At 34.1% G+C, this 25,512-nt stretch overlaps 1 protein-coding gene and 3 pseudogenes across 1 annotated transcript; 3 read left to right on the top strand and 1 right to left on the bottom strand.

Moving 5' to 3' along the window:
* Positions 1-6,252: 6,252 nt before the first annotated feature.
* LOC131415695 (olfactory receptor 6C4-like) lies at positions 6,253-7,194 on the top strand. The gene has a single exon (XM_058557509.1). The coding sequence runs from the start codon at positions 6,253-6,255 to the stop codon at positions 7,192-7,194; it is 942 nt and encodes a 313-aa protein (XP_058413492.1).
* A 5,429-nt stretch (positions 7,195-12,623) lies between these two features.
* LOC131415694 (olfactory receptor 9K2-like) lies at positions 12,624-13,606 on the bottom strand (annotated as a pseudogene).
* An 8,794-nt stretch (positions 13,607-22,400) lies between these two features.
* On the top strand, positions 22,401-23,333 carry LOC131415693 (olfactory receptor 9S13-like; annotated as a pseudogene).
* Positions 23,334-24,616: 1,283 nt separating this feature from the next.
* Positions 24,617-25,512, top strand: LOC131416553 (olfactory receptor 10A7-like; annotated as a pseudogene).

The following is a 25,512-nucleotide window of genomic DNA, read 5'->3' as shown; positions in this document are numbered from 1 at the left end:
TTTAAATAGACATCTCACCAAAGAACATATGCCCATAATAAATAAGCACATGAAAAGACTCTTGACATCTTTAGTCATTAGGGAAATTAAATGAACACTTAGATGCCATTACAAACCAAATAGAATGACTAAAATTAAAATGATTGACCACACCAAGTGTTAGTGTGGATGTGAAGAGAACGGAACTCATTCTACAGCTGCAGAGATTATAAGATGTTGTGACCACTTTGAAAACAATTGGGCAGTTTCTTTAACAAGTTAAACACACACCTATCATACAACCCAGCCATTCTACTTTTAGGTATTTGCCCAAGAAAAATGAAAGCATTTGTGTGCACAAAGACTTGTAGAAAATATTCATAGTAGTTTTATTTGTAACAGCCCGAAATGGAAATGCTCAAGTGTACACCATCTAAGAAAGGTTAAACGACTTGTGCTACATCCATAAAATGGAAAAATATTCAAAAATAAAAAGGGAATGAACAATTGCTTCATAGCACATGATGAACCTCATGATAATTATGCTGTGTGAAAGAAATTAGACAAAATATATGATTCCATCTTTATAAAATTCTATAAAATGTACATTAACTTATAGTTATAAAAATAAGGTAGCTGTGAGGGAATGGGGCAGATGTGGAGGAAGAATTAAAAATGGATATGAGGAATTTTTAGGGTTCAATGGGTATATTTATTGTTTTGATTGTGGTAAAGTTTTCACAGGCATGTAACCTATCTCCAAACTCCCAACAAATTGTATATCTTAAACATGTGAAATTTGTTGGAAATCAATTACACCTCAATAAAACAGAGTATCAATTTAGAAATCTAATTTGGTTTAAATACATCCTCAATAAATATTTACTAAGCAAAGAGCTCATGCTGAATGCCCTTCTTGCAGGGGATATACGTATAGAAAAACAATCCAATGCATCATAAAGAATCTGGTAGTTGCCCAAAACTTCCACAGGCATACAGAGAAGGTAGTAAATATTTCCTATGTAAGGTATTACAAAGAATACGGATGTTGAAGCAAACAGCAAAGTAATTCAATGAAAAAGAACTTTGAGAAAGTTTGGCAGCATCCACATGGCTTTCATTGAAAGAAAAGGCCAAGAGAATATAAGGAGATGAGTTATCATTAGAGCAATTCACTTATCATTCCACAATATGAGATTATTGCTAAAGAAGTCACATGAGGAGATAACATATCAAAGAAGGAAAGCATGGTACTTATGCATGTATGAATCAAGGGAGGTTAAAGAGTGAAATAGACCTGTTTCCTGAGAAAATTTTGGAATCATTAACATTAATAAATGAGATTGTGGTTATCAAGCAAGCAATTAATGGCTATCTGGAAGAAGTTCAAATGGCATAGAATATTTTCTCGTATTTCTATTTTGTATATAGGAGCCTTTTATTGATTACAATAATTTTGAGACGTGGATATATTTAGCATATATACACATGATGTATCTTTGTATACATGTATCATATATATATCTTTATAGATATAAATACTGAATGTTTATATATTATACTGTTTATTTATGTAAACAGTGTTTACCTTATAGACTTGATGATTTTTTAAACATATATTTGGTTGAATATATTTCTCATGAATAAATTGAATTTATAGTGACAATTTACACACATAAATTGGACTTTAGAAGAAACATCTATATAATTCTTTAATTAGAATTCATGTATATAATTTTTTAAAAATAGGATTGGGGCCGGCCAGGTGGCATAGTGGTTGAGTCCATGCACTCTGCTTTGGCTGCCTCAGGTTCTCAGGTTTGGATCCCTGGAGTGGACCTACACACCGCTCATCAAGTCATGCTGTGGTGGCATCCCACATACAAAAAACAGAGGAAGACTGGCACAGCTATTAGCTCAGGGACTACCTTCTGCAAGCAAAAAGGGGAAGATTGGCAAGAGATGTTAGCTCAGGGCCAGTCTTCTTCACCAAAAGAAAAAAAAACAGGATTGAGTTAGGAAAATAATTGTAAAGGCGATATTTTATTTAACTGTATAATCCTGACATTGCATTTCATTTTTCCTGCATTTAGTTTGCTTCTAAAAACTGTTAACTATTTTGTTTGTGATGTTTGCATTTTTATCCGTATGATTTAATCAGAAATATTAATCAGAAATTTTTTCAGGAAGAGATTACAAATTTCCTTTAATGTTATCCCTTGAATGGGGAATGTTATAGTGAAATCTATTTGCTAACTGACCATTTAAGAAAGGCTTTATGATCAGTATACTTGGAATACTTGATATAAATCAAATGCTTGTTTGGAGTTGCTCAAACTGTTTTTGGTTGGTCAACTTTACCTTTTTCTGTATTTAGGTATCTTTGGGTTGCTTTGAAGAACAGGAATAGTTCATTCAAAGACTTTTGATCCCTTATAAAAGATTAAGCAAGATGACATGCTGGGATAGCTCAAGCCTACAGAAAATTGATATGAAACAAGATTCAGGTAAAAAAAAAAACAAGATTCATTTAATATATAGGATTCTAAATATATCCTAGTCACTTTCATTAAGTCCCAGAGATCCAGCCTTAAATAAAGTCCTTCATTTAGTGGAGGTTACAACTTAGTGAGGATAACAAACAATAAACAGTTAAGCAAATAAAGAAATAATCCAATTTAGGAGTGATGTGAACAATAAAATATTCTACTATATCTATCTATATAATCTACTATCTATAAAATCTATATATCTATCTATATATCTACTATCTATAAAATACTAAGCGAGTGAAGGTGTTAGACAGTGGTTGAGTAGCGGCTGCCTTGGATGGCATGGTCAGGGAAGCTCCCCCTGAAGAACGCCTACTCTGACATATAACTGACTTGAGAGAGCTAGTCACGTGATGTCTGGAGAAAGAAACTCACTGAAAGATGGAACAGCCGGTCCAGAGCCTTTGAGTTGGCGGTGGGCTTGAGTGATCAAGGAATAGCAAGATACCCACTCACATAGAGCAAAATGAGTGAGAAAAATAGTGATGCATGAATTCTAAGAGCACTGGAAGGGTAAGGAAGGACTGGCAGAGGATTGCAACCCGCTTACACGCTCTAAAACAGGACCGCCTTTGTTTTCTCTTATCTGCTAATTTGACTCATCTCTGTTGGGACAGAAAGCAAGGCATTTCTGAGCATTTTAAAGCAGACAAATACTGATGGCCCAGGGACCATCTCCCAATGGGTCCTAAACCTTTATATTCTCCAACCGGACACAAAAAGAGCTGATTTGGATCTAAGGCAGAACTGATTCACCTGCTTGAGGTAGGAGAGGTTCAGTGACGGCTGCATTTAACTAGAGATGTATAGTCTCCTTATTGTTTTGTTTGTTTCCCTTTCATGTGTGCTTCTAGACATAACTGCACACACATTGTTTTAAGTAAAATTTTGATTGATTTAAGCAAATACAAGTATAAAATTCAAAACATAACATTTCAGCATTTATATGTATTTTCAGGCAGAAAATGTTGCACCATACTCTCCGAATTAAGCTTAAAGTGGTAAAATAAATCACGTTTTTTCTGGTTTTCCACTATCCCCATTCCTACTTCCCACAGATTCAATTTTCTTAACTTTCCTCTTAAATGTAATCTAGAACAATGATCCATAAACTAACAGATATTTCTGAAAGCTTTGGGGTCTACCAGAGAAGGAGACAGAAGCTAAACATGAGAGTTACATATAATTCATCATGGAGATGACTTTACTTTGAGAGAAGGAATTCATAACTATAGTTATTCAGAGGAGATTGGGGAAGTTCTTCCACACCTTTTTAACTACACATAAACCTTATCTTTTTTTATCAGTGTCTTAGCAGTGAATCTTTTGAAGACAATATATTTTTGTCAAATAATTTTTGTTTGAAGTATTTACTATATTACCATATACATATATATATGATTTTTTTATATCTATGTATATGACTAATGGCACTAATCTTTATTATAAAGGATTGTCTTCTTTTATTATGATGAAATAAATATACTTGATACAAATTTTTCTTATATAAAAATTATCATTTTATTCATCTTTTATTTAACATATGATGCGATCACTTACTAATATAAAAGTTATTTTTGCTCTCATTTTTGAACCCGCATGTATTTATTCACTAAGTAAAGTGTTTGTATTATGTAGGAATCAATTACAAAGCTTTTGTTTTGTCAAAAAATTATTATTTAAACAATGAAAATTTCCAATTATTAACTTTCTTAGTGAATATAATTGCTTGATTAATTACTTTATAATTTAGAATTTTAAGTCTTACTCAATATCTAGGATCTCAACCTGGAAGATTACATTGATATCTTCAAAATATCTGACAAGCTCGCTATTTTTATGTAGAAATGGAAAATCATTACCAATTGTTCATATCCCCAAGAATTATTACAACTAGCTGTGGCAATATTACAATTTAATGAACTATCTTTTCATAGTGTAAGTAGTGTCCTAATATTTCTCTGAACATAAACTATTTTTGTAAAATTCATTATTTGTAAGTAATTTTTAATTTCCCAAACTCATTTGTCTGTACTCATTCTAAAGTCATCAAGGTAATATATTTAGTCATAGAGAGCCATAATTACAATTGGCACTTAAATTTACATTATTAATACATTAATCTAATTATTCATTAACATCACAGAACTTTCAATATAATAACACTGGGTAGTTGCATAGAACATTATAGGCTTTAAATATACAATTTTCTACAAAAGTGCAAATTGGTTAAAGCTAGGAACCCTGAAATTTTCCAGATATAATTTTACTAGACAATAAGTCTTCCTAACTTGGCAAAACTGCACTTTTTCTGTATTAAATATTTCTGGAATTTTTACCTTGATAAGATGTAAAATGTGTGACTATTGCTAACTTATTACATATTAGAATATGAAAATACAGCAATGTAAGTAGTGAAACTATTTTTAAAATGAAAAAGATCTTATGATTTTTTGATTAGGAAAAAGCGTGCTCTTAGTAATATTTCTTCATGTCTGAATATGGGAAATATTAAAAGAAAATACTGAGGAACTGTATGCATAAACTTAACTGGAGCTTCTATATGTATGAATACTCTATAACATTCGATAAAATAGGGCTGAGTCTAAAGAGAAGTCAAAAATACATTTTGCATTCAAATTTTTACCAAATCTGTATGATTTTCTGGCATCTGTATAAAAAATATAAAAGAATAGGAGCCTACTCTTGTAGGCAACTCATTTATGTTAAAGTTGGACAGATAAAGTGTACATACTTGATATAAACTAGAAAATAATTTGAATTTATGACCCAGTGTTATGTTTTGGTAAATTTTTATAAAGAAGAGGAGAAATAATTATTGTCCATTGGGATTGTTAGACAAAATTGTATGGAGAGCTAAGCTGTAACTGACTTTTTATTAACTGTTACATGTTGATGGACAGATCCTGTGTGCAGTAAGAAAGCACCATCCCTGGGATTGTTTTGATTTACTATGTTACCAAGGACTAATCCATATACCTACATTAAATGCTGATGGCATTTACTGAGCCCTTGCTCTGCCTCAGAAACTAGAAGCAACATAATTCCAAACACTTTATTAAAAATTAAGAGAAAAATCTATCCAGGCTTGGATCTTCAGTAGGTGCACAGAATTATTACCCAAAATGAGAAAGTTGAAATAAGCAAAAAATACAAAACAGCAAAAAGAAGAAAGCAACAAAGCTCAATGTTACCCCTATAGTTCATACCGTGGATTATAGTAACTTTGTTGGATAATAAACTGAGAGTTAACAGGCTAATTTAAGAAATCTCAAATAAAATCTACTCCCTAAATTTGCTTTAGATTTGTCTATGCACATGTGACAGCACCCAATAATGTAAAGAGGAATATCAGAATAGAAAGAATAAGAAAAAATGTATAGACAAATGGAAAAATAAGAAATAAATATTGATACTATTTAGAAGAAATGATTGAAAATGTCCCCAAGAAGCAGGACTTCATTATTTCTGAAGCAAATTAGGAAAATGTATTAATTTTTTCATTAAAAGATATATTTCATTTTAAAAATAAGGGGTAGAGGAAGATTCAAAGTTTTGAATCTTACTTCTAATTGTTTTTGACCTTGATTTTATATTTTAACAAAAATCTAGAACCTTTTGTTTTATCTCAACCTTTACTATTATTATTAGTTTTACCTTTACCATTGTTGTTATTTTTACCTTAATTTCTCTGAAGTTAATGATGGGAAACCAAACGTCAGTGACCGAGTTCATTCTTCTTGGGTTGACCAATGACGCCGAGCTTCAAGCTGTGCTTTTCTTCTTTCTGCTGCTAGCTTATGTCTTCAGTGTCATGGGGAACTTGACCATCATCATTCTGACCCTGCTGGATTATCTCCTCCAGACCCCTATGTATTTCTTCCTCCGGAATTTTTCCATGCTGGAAATATCTTTTACCTCTGTCTTTGTTCCCAAAATGCTAGTCAACATTGGAACTGGAGACAAGACGATCTCCTTTGCTGGTTGTTTCACTCAGTACTTTTTTGCCATCTGTCTGGGAGCAACCGAATTTTATCTTTTAGCTGCCATGTCCTATGATCGCTACGTTGCCATTTGCAAACCCCTACATTACACAACTATAATGAGCAGGAGACTCTGCATTCGACTTGTCCTATGTTGCTGGTTTTCTGGTTTTTTGATTGTCATTGTGCCCCATATAGTGACTCTCCAGCTGCCTTTCTGTGCATCCAACATCATCAATCACTATTACTGTGACTATACTGTCTTACTGCATTTATCTTGTTCAGACACACATTTCATAGAAGTGATTGAGTTTGTCGCTGCTGTGGTTACCCTCAGCCTCACCTTAATGCTCGTGGTTCTTTCCTATACGTACATTATCGGGACAATTCTGAGAATTCCTTCTGTTCAACAAAGAAAAAAATCTTTTTCTACATGTTTCTCTCACATGATTGTGGTCTCACTTTCTTACGGAAGCTGTATCTTTATGTATGTAAACCCCTCTCCTAAGGATGCAGCAACTTTTAACAAGGAAGTGGGTGTTTTAAATACTTCAGTTGCCCCTCTGTTGAACCCTTTCATCTATACCCTGAGGAACAAGCAAGTGAAAATAGCCTTTAAAGATATGGTCAGTAAAATAACGATTTTTTTCGGAAAGTGAAACTGAGATTCTTTATCAAAATAGATAATAAATGTTTGGAAGACTGTAGGTGTACATTATTGTAATTTAAAAATGTTTTCTGTATTTTATTATTAATATTCTTATCTGAATATGGAGACAGTAAAACTGCTTATTTAAGTAAGCCAGTTTTATCATGACTTACTGTTCTTAAAAATGTAGAGGGCTTCCGGTGGTGTAGTGGTTAAGTACTGGCGCTCCACTTCAGTGGCCTGTGGTTCAGCGGTTCAGATCCTGGGCGTGGACCTACTCACCGCTCATCAAGCCATGCTGAGGCGGCGTCCCACATACAGCAACTAGAAGGAGATACAACTATGACATACAACTATCTACTGGGGCTTTGGGGAAAAAAAACGGTAAAAAAAGGGAGGAAGATTGGCAACAGATCTTAGCTCAGGACCAATCTTCCTCAAAAAACAAAACAAAACAAAACTGTGTTTAAAAAAAACACAAAATTTAGAGGTCTGTGTATGTGTACATGTCTGTGTGTCCTCTAACACTTTTGGACTACTTTTCTTCATTTGTACCTTACTTTTAAAGAAAAAGTTTCAAGGAAAGTCAGAATTGGACGTATGACTTCTAATTATTTTTTACAGGCAAATTTTTCTTATCTTATGCGTTACCATATGGCCTTCAATCTCTATAGTGTACCTGAATAATTAAATACATACCCCAAAGAAATTACTTTAGTTTTTTAATAATAGCTCATCATATGTTAATGAATTGATATAAAGTTGGTTATTTTCAAGTTATAATGTTCATATTTACTCTTGAGTCTTTGCACAATGATCACCTAATGAGAACCTGGGCATACTCAGTGTTTGAGGTAAGAAAGCTCTGAAGAAGAGAAAATAAATATATGTTCATTTCAATGTTGACGGGAAAATGCTTAATGATGATTTATACACAGATTAAACTCTGAATGAATCCATGAAAGAGATAAAGGGATGATTCAAATTTAAACTAATTAGAAATATGTTACTATAGCAAATTTAATATAATTTATTGTTGTAGCTAGTCACTGTTTTGGTTCTCATTTACAAGAATCTGGAATAAAACTATATTAACATTATCCATGGTGTGAATGATTTTATAGCCTTAAATCACATTCTTTCTAAATTTTATGCTAAACTTTAAATGTTTATAATTTTATATCCTTAAGCAAGGTTTCAGTCACAAATAAAAGATGACATTTTCTGAACATTTCTTGTCCATACTAGTTTTTCAGAATCCATGGACCAGATTCATAGCATAGGTAATTTTAAAATTTAAAGAGGCTATAGATATTCTTACTCTAATACCTTCAAGACACAGATGAAGAAAACTGAGTCCTAGAGATGTTAACAAATTTTTACTAAAGGGTATAGTTAATTAGCGCCAAATTTATCCTCTTGAATTATTTACTCACCCGTGTAATGATGGAGAATCTACTAAGTAGCAGAGATCCTAAAAGAGTACCCTGGGAACCATGGAGGAGAAAGATGATTGAGAATGTAGAACTTGTCAATTCCTATGCACCTAGCCACAATTACATCAAAAAAAGACTTAAATGCCTAATACGCAACTAATGTTAACAAGTGAGTTAGTTTGTTACTTTGTTAGTTATTTAGATCAAGAAGTAATTGACTCACTAGTTCATTTGTCTGTTGTTTGCTGTTTTAAACATCATCATCAGTACATTAATCATAGTCATCCATACATTATTTTACCTGTGGTTGTTGCTCAACATCAGAAGGCAGGTTAAAGAATGATGTACTGCTAGACATTTTATTGACAGAGATAATTTATTTTAAAACATGCGAATACACACACACACACCCACAAACACAAAATTTAAAAAGCCAATTCAGACTAGCCTATTGAAACTCAACCCAGACTTTTTTCTGGAAGAAAAGTGGTAACTAATAAAAATTGCAGAAGAGATGAATTAGCATAACATTCCATCAACCTGAAATACCTATTATCCAGAGACTCTGTGAGTCTACAAAACAGTGATAAGCAATAGTCATAAGCATGTTGCATTTCAAATTCCAAATTATTCAGGAAAAAATACAAAAATATTCATTAGAGATTTAATGTTAAGTATTTCGTTTTTGAGTCTTTGAAAATCAGCAGCACATATTGACTGAATGATCTTGTTATTCAGAAGATTGAATTCAACCAAACAAAAATATCTAAGAACATCATGCTAAAATACCTGTAAATCTGTAGCAGAGAGAAAAAAAGTTATCGTGAACTAAGGATCAGGGTTAGGGAATCCTAAGACATCCAAAGGAGTAATTAGAGGGAATAATAATTGAGTCCTTAATTCGATTAGAGTCTGAGTTGAGTTCAGACTGCGTTGCACTGATGTTTTCTTTTGTTTATTTGTTTGTTTTACATTTTTATTGCTATATATTATGCAAAATAAGGTGCAACCATTAAAGTTTATAACTTGAAGAGACTTGACCTATATATACATATCTGTGAAATCACTACCAAAATCAGGATAACAAACCTCAAAAGTTTCCTTAGGCACTCTGACAATACATCTCTGGAGGCTTTGTAATGTTTCAACTTGGCTAGACTGACCTACTGTTCTAGGATTTCCTTTCCCTACTTGTTTCCATAAGAGAGATTATTTGGGATATTTCGAGGGTGGAGTGAAGCAGAAGTCATTTTGTAGTTCACACAAGTTCCTTATCTGTTGTTCTATTTTGTTGGTATGTGACGGCCGCTAGGCTTGTAATTATTCCATTTTCGCCTGGATCTTTTGTCAGCTTCTCCAACTCTAGATCCAGGTATGTATGTTCAGCTCCATGACAAAGTGCCCTGGCTTCCGTAGGGAACCAGTAAACCTGAGTTCAGAGACAACAAGAACTAACACAGGTTGCAGTTCTTCCTCATGTTATTTTGCCCATGCTAGACACAGACCTTACACTCCTCTCAGAACTGACCTCAAAATAGATCATGGACCTAAGTGTGCAATGCAAAACTCTAAACCTCCTAAAAGAAAACACAAGAGAAAATCTAGATGACTTTGGATTTGGTGATGATCTTTTAGATACAACACCAAGGGCATAATCCATGAAAGAAAGAATGAATTAGCTGGACTTCATTAAAATTAAAAACTTCTGCTATGCAAAAGATAATGTTTAAGAGAATGAGAAGACAAACCATAGACTAGGAGAAAATATTTGCAAAAGACACATCTGATAAGTGACTGTTACCCCAAATATATATATATAAAAACTCTGAGAATTAAACAATATGAAAACAAACAACCTGATTAAAAAATGGGCTAAAGATCTTAACGTACACTTCCTCAAAGGTGATATGCAGATGTCAAATAAGTGCATGAAAAGATGATCCACAGCATATATCATTAGGGAAATGTAAATTAAAACAACAATGAGAAACCACACTAGTTAAAGTATACGAGAGGATATTCAAGGAGGACATGGGTAGAGAGATAAATAGACATAGTATTTGATGATAAGATACTATTTTGAATCTAACTGGGGGCTCTTCCTTTTGGTCATTTTTCACACTTTTTTATTAGTTTTCAGCAGAAAGAAAGATAACAACTGAAATAACAAAGCAAGCAGTTTCTCAAGATCTGTCTATGGAAAAGAAAACATAGGTGAGCATGGAGAATTGGGGATGCTCATGGTAGAGAGTCAGGGAAAGGGGCAGAGAAATTATTGCGTACCTCTCTCAGACTTAACGTGACACAATATTGAGGGCATAAGGAAAGAAGAAATCTGGTGGCTGTTAAATAAACAGATTTAACAAATTTATGTTTTTTAATTCTTCAAGTAACTTTAGATGTGGATGCTGTTACACACCCTTTTATATGAGGAAATGAAAATGTAGAGACATTATGTAACTTGCCCAAAGCTACACAGGCAAAAACAGAATATGAAAACTAGGTCTGACCTGTGAGCTTATTTTCTTAACTCTTAAGTTAATGATTAATTATTATTACTGTTTTATTTTCTTTCTCATTTTATGGGATAGCATTTCGCCGGTCATAGATTCACAGTTCAAAAGTTAGAAGTCATTATTCCCTTCTACCTCATTCTCGCTTTATCAACTGTCAATCAATATTCAGCTTAGTTTACTTGCCATTTTAAAGAGAGTCCCTCTCTTCACTATCTCTAACAAGACTGCCTTTGTTAAAGCCACCATAAACTCTTACTTGGATGACCACACACTCTCTGTGACTCTCGTCTTCTCCCTAAGAATATTTGTCTTCCACAAAATTACCAGTGTGATTTTTGTAAGACGCCAATTTGAACGCATTGCCACCTTTCTTAAAAATCCTATTGCTTACCCCCGTCTACAGAACAAAGGTCATTTTGTTGGCTTATCGTATACATCTGCGTGATTTACGTGAATTTCCTTTTAAGTCCTATCTCTCACTCCCTGTCTTGTGCTTTAAAAATCACTTATTTCATGCAGTTCACTATATAGTTGTTTATTTCCCTTTGTGCAGAAATGCTGTCTTGTTTGTCTTGCTCAATTCTATTTATTTTTAAAAGTGTGCTTAAGAACTTTTCCAAGACCATTTAGATCACTCACCTCTAGAGGCTCCACTCCTTTTGTATTTTCTATATATGTCTTTTCACTGGGTTTACCACGTGGCAGTTTAGTTCTCTATTCAGCTGTTTTTCCCTCATTTGAATTTGAACTTAAATACAGAAATAATTTATTCCTAGGGATTTTTCATAAGGCAAAGATTGCGTCAAAATTCAAAAAATACAAATTTGATGAATGAATTCTCACAAAAGCATACACAACAAAAAATAAATTATCTTTAATTTGGTTTATTTTCATTAAAGTTTCCTTGTGAAAATGACTTTCAAGAATAACTTATTCAAGCTGAGAAACCATGAAATAATTGTGTCACCCATTCAGCCTCTGGACAATCAAGGGTGACTTCACATGTCATCCTTAGGACTCTATGCACTGCAGAGTATCTGATTCTCTCACTAAGGACTCAAAAAGATTTCTTCAGTAATTCTGATATTTTGTACTGTCTGCTTATTACGTCATATTTTGTTACCTCTACCAATTACATACATATGCACATAACATATGCTACTGACTCAAGATAAGCAATACGTCCTGAACATCCTAAGAGAGTCAGCAGAAAACTTGCAATATATTTCACCTAAGAACAAATGACATGGCAATAATTATCTTTACCCAAAATAAAAACGAAGTTCCAGGAAAGCTGTTCCAGTCCAAAATCAACAGCCAACAAATTGTAGTCCAAATGTATTCTTCAGCTGTAAGTTCTGGAATTTAAATAAATAAACTTGCTAAGAGTAAATGTTTCTAAGATCAATGGGTGCATTCTTCCAGTTAATTCTTCCCTAAATCGTCATAATGTCCAGGTCTTTCAGTTATATTCACGTAAGATAGACTTAAATAAAAATATGTTTTCCCAAGATCTTTTTCAGAGCTTTCTTGACAACTTTGTTTCTCAGAGAGTAAATCAGAGGATTCAACATGGGAATGACTATGGTGTAACGTGAAGAGGCCACTTTACTCAGCTAGGGAATTTGTCAGGAGTGAGATACATAAAAAAGCCAGCACAATACAGCACACTCAAGACTCCCAGGTGAGAGCTGCATGTGGAGACAGCTTTCTTACATCGCTCAGTGGAGTGTATCTTTAGAACTGTAGACACAATATACATATAGGACACAATAATGATAACTATGGTAGGCAAAATAATAATTCTGCATAGGAAAAAAGAAATCACCTTACGAATGTAGAGATCAGAACAAGAAATCCTCTGAAGTGGACGGTCATCACAGTAAAAGTGGTCAATGGCCTGAGAAGCACAAAAGGATAAAGTCAATGTCCTGCTGATCTGAAGAACTGAGCTGATGCAGCCACCAAAATAGGAAACAACCACCAACTGAGTGCAGAGACGTGTTGACATCTGGACAGAGTAGAGGAGTGGGTTGCAGATGGCAATGAAGCGGTCATAAGCCATGGTTGCCAGCAGAAATCCCTCAGTCACAATGAAGAGGGTAAAGAGAAAGAACTGAGTCACACAGCCTGCACAGGAGATGGACTTGCTCTCAGATCAGAAGTTGATCATAGCCTTGGGTGCAATAACAGACGAATAGAAGAGATCAATGAAGAGAGGTTGCCTCAGAAGAAATACATTGGTGTGTTCAGTCGGGGATCAGTCATTATAATGACCATCATCCCAACATTCCCTAGAAGGACCATGGCATATACGAGGAGAAATAGCAGGAAGAGGAGGATATGGAGCTCTGGGCGGACCCTAAAGCCTACAAGAATGAAGTCAGTCACTTCTGAGTGATTGCTTGTTCCCCTGTAACCCATGGCAGAAACCTGCTGAGAGGCACAAGACAAATAAATGAACTCTTGGCTTTGATTCTAGTGATATAAATACTCCCCTAAATGTAGAAATAAACTGTCTACATCTTAATTAAATATTGTATATCAAACAATTTTAATGTCATGAAGAATCAAGAATTTGGATTAGATAACACTAGGCTCCTGAAACTGTTATTCTATGAAGCAGTGAAGTTATTTGATCATTGTATTTAAATCATACTTTTGCAGGGATGTCAGCAAGAATGTAGCCTATTTTAGTGTTTAGTTTTACTCACATTCCCAATTTCTGTTCTCAATATATTTACAGTCAAAGAATTATCTTTATCTAAAAATAGGAGTATTACAGGTAAACTAAAATTGAAGTATTACATATAATCTCTATGATAGTGCTTGTAGCTACTGTGATAGTCAAGTTAGTATTTGAATCATTACATGACAGTAATAAATATACTTAAAAATACTTTACCTCAATCTATTTAGTTTCCTTTCTTGCTATAGTCATCTTTGAAAATAGAGTAAAAATATATACTTTATTGGTACTTTAATTATTAATAAGTTCCAAAAATCATCAAGCTTAGATAAAAATAAAATTCTCTATATGTATTTCAAAACGTAAGTTCATTTTCTCAGATCAACATTATTCTCCCAAATAAATGCATTATTTTTTGCCTCATTACAAATATTTCATTTTCATCAGCAGTTGCTTAATTTAAAATTGTCCTAATCATTTTGCCCTTTTGAGAGTGGAGTGAGAAGCTGGTGAACATTCCTATTGTTACACTGCAATGAAAGATTTTCTACCAAAGCTACATCAATTTAAGTCAGTTTACAAGCAAATCAAGCAGTACAAGCAAATACAAGCAAATCAGTTTACCTGTATTTCTTGAGGCACACGTATTTCATGATATGAGAAATGCCTTCTAAATCACAAACTCAAAGTCAGATAATGTTTTGCTAAATTTATGCTTTCTTATATTTAAATGGTAAAGAGTTAGAAAATATAAAGGAAGAAATAATGGCATTCAATAATTCAATTATTTTAAAAATGCTTATTAAAATATTTATAAGACTTTTTAAATATATTTATTTATATTTAAATTTATTAAAAAATTTTATTGTAAATCTATATTCAAAATTCCTTGCAAGCCCTGATTGCCTAGTGGTTAAAGTTCGGCACTCACCACTTCAGTGGAAATGGATAGATTCTTAGAATCATACGACCTTCTATAACTGGATCAAGAAGAAATAGAGAATTTGAATAGACCAATCACCAGTCAGGAGATTGAAACAGTAATCAAAAACCTCCCCAAAAATAAAAGTCCAGGACCAGAAGGCTTCCCTGGTGAATTCTACCAAACATTCAAAGAAGACTTACTACCTATCCTTCTCAAACTCTTCCAAAAAATTGAGGAGGGGGAGAAGCTCCCTAACTCATTCTATGAAGTCAACATTACCTTGATACCAAAACCAGACAAGGACAACACATAAAAAGAAAATTACAGGCCAATATCACTGATAAACCTCAATGCAGAAATCCTCAACACAATACTAGCAAATCGCATACAACAATACATTAAAAAGATTATACACCATGCTCAGGTGGGATTTATTCCAGGGATGCAGGGATGGTTCAACATTCACAAATCAATCAACGTGATACACCACATTAATAAAATGAAGAATAAAAGTCACACGATCATCTCAATGGATGCAGAGAAAGCATTTGACAAGATACAGCATCCATTTATGATAAAAACTCTGAATAAAATGGGTATGGAAGGAAAGGACCTCAACATAATAAAGGCCATATATGAGAAACTCACTGCTAATATCATCCTCAATGGGGAAAAACTGAAACCTACCCCTCTAAGAACAGGAACCAGACAAGGATGCCCACTGTCACCACTCCTATTTAACATAGTATTGGAAGTCCTAGCCAGAGCAATCAGGCAAGAAAACGAAATAAAAAGGATCCAAATTGGAAAGGAAAAAGGGAAACTGTCATTATTTGCGGATCACATGATTTTACATATAGAAAACCCTAAAGAATCCACCAAAAAACTTTTAGAAGTAATAAACGAATATGGTAAAGTTGCAGGATACAAAATCAACATACAAAAATCAGTTGCATTTCTATACACTAACAACGAAGTATCACAAAGAGAAATTAAGAATACAATCCCATTTACAATTGCAACAAAAAGAATAAAATACCTAGGAATAAACTTAACCAAAAAGGTGAAAGATCTGTACACCAAAAACTATAAAACATTGCTGAAAGAAATTGAAGAAGACACAAAGAAATGGAAAGATATTCCATGCTCTTGGATTGGAAGAATTAACATTGTTAAGATGTCCATACTTCCTAAAGCCATCTATAGATTCAATGCAATCCCTATCAAAGTTCCAACAATGTTTTTCACAGAAACAAAAGAAAGAATCCCAAAATTTATGTGGAACAATAAAAGACCCCGAATAGCTAAAGGAATCCTGAGAAAAAAGAACAACGCTGGTGGTATCACACTCCCTGATTTCAAAACATACTACAAAGCTATAGTAACCAAAACTGCATGATACTGGCACGAAAACAGACACACAGATCAATAGAACAGAATCAAAAGCCCAGAAATAAACCAACACATCTATGGACAGCTAATCTTCGACAAAGGAGCCAAGAACATACAATGGAGTAAGGAAAGTCTCTTCAACAAATGGTGTTGGGAAAACTGGACAGCCACATGCAAATGAATGAAAGTAGACCATTGCCTTACACCATACACAAAAATTAACTCAAAATGGATTAAAGACTTGAATGTAAGATCTGAAACCATGAAACTTCTAGAAGAAAACATAGGCAATGTGCTCTTCGACATCGGTCTTAGCAACATATTTTCAAGCACGATGTCTGACCAGGCAAGAGAAACAATAGAAAAAAAAAACAAATGGGACTTCATCAAACTAAAAATCTTCTGCACAGCAAAGGAAACCATCATCAAAATGAAAAGACAACCTAACAAGTGGGAGAAGTTATTTGCGAACCACATATCTGATAAGGGGTTAATCTCCAAATTATATAAAGAACCCATGCATCTCAACAACAAAAAAACTAACAACCCAATTAAAAAATGGGCAAAAGACCTGAACAGACATTTCTCCAAAGAAGATATACAGATGCTAACAAGTGCATGAAAAGATGATCAACGTCATTAACTATCAGGGAAATGCAAATCAAAACTACAATGATATATCACCTCACTCCCATCAGAATGGCTATAATTAACAAGACAGGAAACAACAAGTGTTGGACAGGATGTAGAGAGATGGGAACTCGCATACACTGCTGGTGGGAGTGCAAACTGGTGCAGCCACTACGGCAAACAGTATGGAGATTCCTCAAAAAATTAAGGATAGAACTACCATATGATCCAGCTATTCCACTGCTGGGTATTTACCCAAAGAACTTGAAAACACCAATGCATAAAGATACATGCACCCCTGTATTCATTGCAGTGTTATTCACAATAGCCAAGACTTGGAATCAACCTAAGTGCCCATCAAGAGACGAATGGATAAAGAAGATGTGGTATATATACACAATGGAATACTACTCAGCCATAAGAAACAATGAAATCCAGCCATTTGTGACAACATGGATGGACATTGAGAGTATTATGCAAAGTGAAATAAGTCAGAGGGAGAAGGTCAAATACCGTATGATCTCACTTATTAAGTAGTAGATAATAACAACAACAAACAAAGATGTAGAGACAGAGATTGCATTGGTGGTTACCAGAGGGGGTAGTGGGGAGGAGGGCAAAATGTGTGAATTAGGCACATGTGTGTGGTCATAGATTGTAATTAGTATTTGGGTGATGAACATGAGAACATGATGTAATCCATGCAGAAATAGAAGTATAATGATGTACACCTGAAATTTATACAATTTTATAAACCAATGTTACCCCAGTAAACAAAAAATTAAAAAAAAATCCTTGTTAAAATATTTATAATACTTTTTAAATATATTTATTTACATTTAAATTTATTAAAGAAAATTATTTTAAATCTATATTCAAATATTCCTTGCCAGCCCTGGTTGCCTAGTGGTTAAAGTTTGGCACTCACAGCTTCGGTGGCCTGGGTTCACTTCCCCATTGCAGAACCACATCACTCATATGTCAGTTGCCGTGCTGTGTTGGCAGCTCACATAGAAGAACCAGAACAACTTACAACTAGGGTATACAATTACGTACTGGGGCTTTGGGGAGGAAAAACACGAGGAAGATTGGCAACAGATGTTAGCTCAGGGTGAATCTTTCCCTGAAAAAAAAAATGAACTACAGAAGTGAAAATCTATCCATAAAAAAAATTCCTTGAAAAACTTCCATGTGACTAAAAGATTACATTTAAACCAGAGACATAATACTCTATTTAAGGAGCCTAATATTTTAGGGATGTAATTGTTTTCATCAATATTTCCATAAATTAATTGTAATCCTATTTCCAGAAAATCCCTCTTTTAATTGACAATTATTTCTAGATTTTTTCTGGAATTTTTTTGTGTATAGATAGCAAAATGACATGGGGCCAGAACTTCTCCTTATTATAACAGTATTAGTAAAAGTTCTGTCAATGTTGGAAAAGAAAGCAGTTTAAGTACTTTAAACAGGAAAATATTCATTAAGGTGAATTGAGGCTTATCAAATTAGGAAGGGCTGGAGGAACTTCTGGCTGACACTCTTGTAATGACCCTTAGAGAAACATAGGATTCATTCACAAAGAGGGCTACCACTGAAGGTATGATTTAAAAACACAGCACCATATCTCTGATCCAGGGATCAGATATATAGATGCAAAAAGATGTCACTACTGCCTCATCCATCAAAATTGCTTCTTTAGGAAGTTGGGGATTCAATACTCCTGCAGAAAAAGCCCACCTGTTTCCACAACCTTCCTAACTGGTATAAAGGGTCAAAAAGAACACAAAGTTGATCCCCTTCCAAATTCTGAGTTTGTATGGATCTAATTGGTAGAACAAAATCGGTGTTAAAAACCTTAGTAGCAACAGACATTTTAACTTTCCAATATCTCCAACTAGAAAGCACATGGGGTGGACTTGTGTATATATAAAATGTACCAGATTCCAATATACTGTTTCTCATCTTTAAACTTCACACAACAGCATTAGCAATTACACCATGCTACTGCTTATAAATATATAAGAAATACTTACTGGCATTCACAACAGATGGGACATAAAGAAACCCTCAATAAAGTTAGAAGATTGAAATCTAGATAAACTAGAAAACTCGATGAGTATGGACATTAAAAATTAACAGTTCCTAAAAACTCATGGATAAAAAAGAAATCAAATGAAATCATAATAAATTATGATATATCCAAAATTCTGGGATGCAGAAAAAGAAGTACTTAGAGGACTATACAAAGCCTCATAGGTAAATAGTATAAAGGGGAAAGCTAGGAACATCTAGATTAATCTTCTACCTTGATAATGCAAAAAGAAAACAGCAAGTCAAAACAAAACAAAAGTAAATAAATTAGATAAAAATTAGTGAAATAAAGAAAATATGGATAATATAGGATATTCACTTTGATTCTTTTAACGATTAGTAAGATGTTTAAAACCGTAGCCAACTTGGCAAAGGTAAACTGGGAACATTAAATCACAAGCATCAGGGATAAAAATGGGATATCACTATAGATTCTCCTACTATTAAAAAAAAAGTATGTAATAAACAATATTTTTACCAATATTGATGATTTTTAAATAAAAATATTTTAAATAGCACAAAATGATATATAAAAAAGAAATATATTGGGCCAGCCCCGTGGCAGAAGGGTTAAATGTGCGCACTCCGCTGAGGCGGCGCAGGGTTCCCTGGTTCCGATCCTGGCGCGCACCGGTGCGCACCGCTTGTCTGGCCATGCTGTGGCAGCGTCACATATAAACTGGAGGAAGATGGGCATGGATGTTAGCCCAGGGCCAGTCTTCCTCAATAAAGAGGAGGATTGGCAGACGTTAGCTCACATCTGAGGGCTGATCTTCCTCACACACACACAAAATATATAAATTTTAAAGTACCTATTAAAGAAATTAAATTTTATAAATAACCTTCCCATGAAGAATGGTCCTTGCCTAAATGGTTCACCAGTGTTTACTTCCAAACATTTAATAAAGGAATAAGACTATTCGTACATAAACTCTTTCAGGAATAGTGATAAAGGAAATACTTCCTGACACTATTTGTGAGTCTGCCGTTAAGTCTCATAGTGTCAAAATAAAAATCTCTCTCATATATTTAACTTCAAAAATTCTAAACAGAATATTAACAAATAAAATATTTCAAAATATAAAGAATAATAAAATCATAGAAGTGGTGTTTATACTAAAAAATTAAATATCATTTAACATTTAAAAAATAATGAATTTACGATGTTTCACATCTTCTCCTAAAGAATAACTACCACAAGATTTGCTTTCCATGACAAAAAACTAACTTTAGAGAAAATATACAAACCAACTATTTTCAGATATTGGACAATAAGCAGTGAATGACTGTAATTCCTGAGAAAAAGGAAACAAATCAAGAAGAAAAGATTTTAAACTTGAACTCATAGAAACAGAAACAAATGAAACACAAGCATAGAGTTAAAAAGAAAAAAAAAATTACAGATATTCAGTGAGAACTAAGAAAATATTACTAATATAATTGGAAGAAGAGAGACCAGAAAAATATTAGAAATTATAATGGGCAAAAATTTTTTCAATGTTAGTGATAATTATAAACACACAGACTCAAGAAAATTCACAAAAACTCAAGCAGGATAAGCAGAAAGAAATCCAAATAAAGACACATCAGAAAATAATTTCTTAAAACAAGTCAAAAGGAGAACGTTGGCAACATAGCAGGAGGGAAAAAGAGACTTTAGGTACAAGCAAATACAAGTTAGAGCATAGACTTTTGTCAGAAACAATTCAAACCAGAAGACCATGGACCAACACCTTTCAAGTGCTTACAGATAGGAGGGAGACCAAACCAAAATTCTATACCCAGGAAAATACACTTCAGAATTGAATGCAAAATCAGAAACTTTTCAGATAAAGGGAAACTAAGAGAATGCATTATGCCAAATTTGCACTATGAAAAATACCAAAGAAAGTTCTTCTAGTTAAAGGGAAATATCAGAATGAACTAGGATCTCTAGTAATATTTTGAAACACACAGAACATGACAGTGGAAAGTCTTGAATTTCATGTAAGATTCTTTCCCAACATGTTAGCTGAGGAATCTTTGTACATTCCAGAGTTGTGGTCATCCAACTATAGCCTGTGGGCCAAATCCAGTTGCCCTCACGCTTTGACCTATTGTCTATGGTGCTTTCACAGGACAATGGCAGAACTGAGACTGTATGAACAGGGAATTTTATTCTCTTTCAATATACTTCTTGTAGTGTTTCCCTATTTGGTTCTAGCACCTAGTGGGCAAACCCCAACATGGTTCACACTCTTGAAGAAATTCCTAGGCTTCTAGGACCTTTTAACACCACCTATTCTTGTGCCTTGAAATCGTAGATGGAGGTAGGACTGCCTGTTCTTGCTAATCTCTATGTTACTTCAAAATCTCCTCTGTTTTTCCAACTCTTCCGTTGAGTATCTAGTTTGTTTTCTATATTAACTTTCTTTCAATACAAGTATGATGTATTTACAGCAAAGACAAGAAATGAATTTCTAAAAGTAAGGGTTGTAATCCATTCAAAGGAAAAATCATGAATGTCTCTCTGTGTAAATCATGAAAATAAAAGAAGAATGAAGTACTTCTCAACCAAGCGTTTTTCTATTATTTTGTTTTTAAGTAGAAGGTTAGTTCTCATGTCCTCTAGACAGCCCTTCTACTTTTTAAAAGTCTAGTGCATTTACTAATTAATAAACTCTTCTTTCATTGTTCTTTTTGCAGTATGGTACCAAGTACATTACTAGTGAGAGAGACCTTAGTCCCCAGTTAATGTCTTACAGAGGAAATGTCATCCACTTTGGTTTCCCTCCTCACGAGAGAATTTCTTTCAGGACCCACTCCAGGTCGATTTGTTGGTTTAATCCATGAAAAAGTACAGTAATCCAAAAAACAAAAAAGAGAGATAGACATAAGCTACAATTTTTGCTAGTACTTGTTCATCTTAGCAATTTGAGTCATGAAGTGAAAGTGATGATGAAATGCAGTCCATGTCGCAGAAAAAACTTCCTGTTAAACAAAGGTTTCCTTCTTCTCATACTTTTCTTTCTTCATGAATGTACTTGATTTCACATATAGTAGAGTGTTTACTAAGATAAGTAGTAGTATTCATCATTGGGACTATCTCTTATATTTAAATTCTTTATTCACGACACTCTTCTCTTTTAGATACCTTTAGCTACATCTTTTTTTTTCAATTTTTGTGTTGAAATCAGAGACTTGCTTATGTAAAATATGAATTTAAGGAATCCAGCATTTTTGTAATTGATACGGCCCATTTTCCTAGAAATTTCATTTTTCTAAAGCACACTTAGAGAGCAAATCTGCATTATTTGCAAATAAGTATATCTAAAAAGGTTAACCAATCAGACTGAACTCTTCACTAGGAAGACTTTTTAAAAATAGTAATCTGTTCTTTATGTTCATTGGTGTTTTGTAAAATATTGGGTACAATATGACATGAAACAAGATTTTTTTCGATGCTAGTACCTATTTATTTCTACTAAAAAAAGTATTCTGATCATTCATTCCTTTCATTTTTACCATCTCTCCAGTACTAACTATGTCTCAGCTATGAAGAACGAGCTTAAGAGGAATTACTCAGAAGTGGCTGAGTTTATTCTGCTGGGGTCCAGAACTCCTCCAAAGCTACAGATATCTTCTTCCTAGTGTCTTGCTGCTCTGCATGGTTACAGTGGTGGGAAATATCAGCATGATAATTGTCATTAAATTGGACTCCAGACTTCAAATGCCTATGTATTTCTTGTTAGAAACTTGTCCTATTTAGATCTCTGCTACCCCACAGTCATTGCTCCCAAAAGTTTAGCCAACTTATTGTCAAATGTAAAGAACATTTCTTACAATGACTGCACAGCCCATTTTTTTCTTCTTTGCCCTGTTTGTCACAGCTGAAAGCTTTCTCCTGGCTGTCACAGCATTTGATCGATTCTCAGCATTTGCTCCCCTCACCTTTACCCTGTGTACATGTCCCAGAAAGTCTGAGTTCGATTGGTAACTGGATCCTATATCTGTGGATGCATCAACTCCATGATACAAACAGGTTTCACCTTCAGTTTGTGTTTTTGTGCAGAAAACAGATTGGACCACTTTTTCTGTGATGTCCCAGCCCTGATCAAGATCTCATGTTTTGTCAATTTTGTGAATGAAATCGCACTGTTTATTCTCTCTGCTCTCAACATCATCACCACTACAACTGTCATTTTGGCTTCCTATGCTTCTATCCTCGCCAGTGTCCTGAGGATCCCCTTGAATCATGGCAGAAGTAAGACCTTCTCCACCTGTGACTCCCATATACCAGCGGTCAGTTTATTCTATGGGACTGTGTTCTTCATGTACGCCCAAACTGGGGCCATCTCCTTGCCAGAGCAAAGCAAGATGGTAGCTGTTTTTTACAAACTTATAATACCAATGCTAAACCCTCTAATATATAGTCTGAGAAACAGAGATATGAACGATGCTGAGAAAAGAATATTACGCAGGAAATGATTCTCTCACTGATATGTGTAAAACCATTATATAACAGGCAATTTTGTTTCCTGAGGGTCCTAGTTCTCCTTGTTCCTGTAAAATTATTATATCAAGATATTTATATATATGGAAACAAATATTTTTCTAAGTTTTACAAAATAACATTTCTAATAATGTAGGTATATGCATCATTATTTTATTTGCTTAGAATATATGAAAGCATCATATATTCTTAATTTGTGTTGTGGTGCTAACATTTTCATTTTAATTTTACCCTGATTAAGAAGTAAATATTAAGAGCTGTTACTATGTAATAATTAGAATAATATTACATCTGTGTGAAGTATTCTTTAACTTTTTTCTTCTAGAAAGCTAGTGCATGATATTTGTTTGGAAAAGATAACAGCTGCATTGCGAATGTGACAAAACAAAATGGTAATGGTTACATGGAACGCTTTTGAGTAAAGGTCCTATTCTTTCCCAAAGATCTAGGTTTATCTTTCAAGGAGTATCACCCTTAGAGTTACTACTCGTATAAAAAGGGAGCCCATGGTATATTATTTGAGAAGCAATTCATCATATGGAAAATGTATGTCAATAACATTCCACTAATTTTTGTTTTCCATTTTTTTTAAGATAAAATTATGTATTTTATAAAAATAAAAGCCGATACATAAAAAATAGGTACTCTATGCCATGTATCATTTTCATCACCATTTTCAAATGAGGAAATTGATGTACCAGGAGATTCAGTAACTTGATGTAGCCAAAACACAACATTTCATTAAAATTAAAAACTTCTCCGCAAAAGACAATGTCAAGAGAATGAGAAGACAAGCCACAGACTGAGAGAAAATTTTTACAAAAGACACATCTGATAAATGAATATTATCCCAAATATACAAAAAACACTTAGAATTCAACAATATGAAATCAAACAACTGGGTTTATTTTTAAAAATTAGTAGATGGTTTTATTTTAAATATGATCAATCTAAACTATTTATACTTAATCCTGAAAACTAGCAGGCATCTGATGAAGAATATCAACTGTAGACTATGACTGTTGATGACAGAAAAACTGCACCTTAGATGATCAGCAATTAGTAGAATTCATGCAAAATATTTCTTTTCCCTTGATTTTATCTTATTGAAAACATTCCCTGTGCTTCAGAGAAATAGAATGGTAAGACAACTGACATCAGAGGTGCTTTTATTGATATTTTTGAGATTACATCTATATTTAAGACTATCCTTTGATAGTCACATACTTTGATGCCTAGAGAGAAATTAGTCTAAGATATGACTTGTGAAAATCACACCAGAGTCACTGAATTTATTCTTCTTGGTTTTACAAACAACCCTGAGATGCAAGTTTCTCTTTTTGTTTTCTTCCTGGTCATCTATATGGTCACCTTGTCAGGCAACTTCCTTATTGTCACAGTTACCAGTGTGGATCCCGCTGTTCACACAACCATGTACTTCTTTCTCTGAAACCTATCACTTCTTGAAGTCTGTTTCACCTTGGTCATGGTGCCGAAGATGCTGGTAGTTCTAGTGTCCCCAAGAAAACTCATCTCTTTTGTAGGCTGTGGTACCCAAATGTACTTATTCTTCTTTGGCAGCTCTGAATGTTTCCTCCTCTCTATGATGGCTTATGATCACTTTGTGGCCCTCTGTAACCCTCTCCAGTATTCAGTCATAATGAATAGGTCCCTATGCTTGTGGATGGCAGCATTCTCTTGGATGTCTGGTGTTCCTGTCTCTATGCTACAGATAGCTTGGATGATGGCCCTTCCTTTCTGTTGACCAAATACTGTAGACTACTTTTTTTGCGATGGTCCCCCAATATTGAAACTGGTCACTCAGGATACATCTATGTATGAAACGCAAGGACTCACTTTCATACTACTATTTATTATGTTTCCATTTTCCCTCATTTTGCTCTCCTACACCCGCATTATCACAACCATTTTGGGGATGCCCTCTGCTACTGGCTGGCGGAAAGCATTCTCCACTTGTTCATCACAGCTTATTGTGATATCTCTTTTCTATGGAACAGCCAGCTTGACCGACCTACGGCCCAAATTCCACCAGTCCCCGACAGCAAGAAGCTAGTGTCATTGTCCTACACTGTCGTCACTCCTATGTTAAACTCCATCATATACAGCCTAAGGAACAACAAAGTTGTTGATTAA

This window comes from Diceros bicornis, chromosome 17 (assembly GCF_020826845.1).
Source record: "Diceros bicornis minor isolate mBicDic1 chromosome 17, mDicBic1.mat.cur, whole genome shotgun sequence".
Taxonomy (NCBI): domain Eukaryota; kingdom Metazoa; phylum Chordata; class Mammalia; order Perissodactyla; family Rhinocerotidae; genus Diceros; species Diceros bicornis.
The sequence above is the reverse complement of the archived record's forward strand: the minus strand, read 5'-3'. Positions and strand labels throughout refer to the sequence as shown.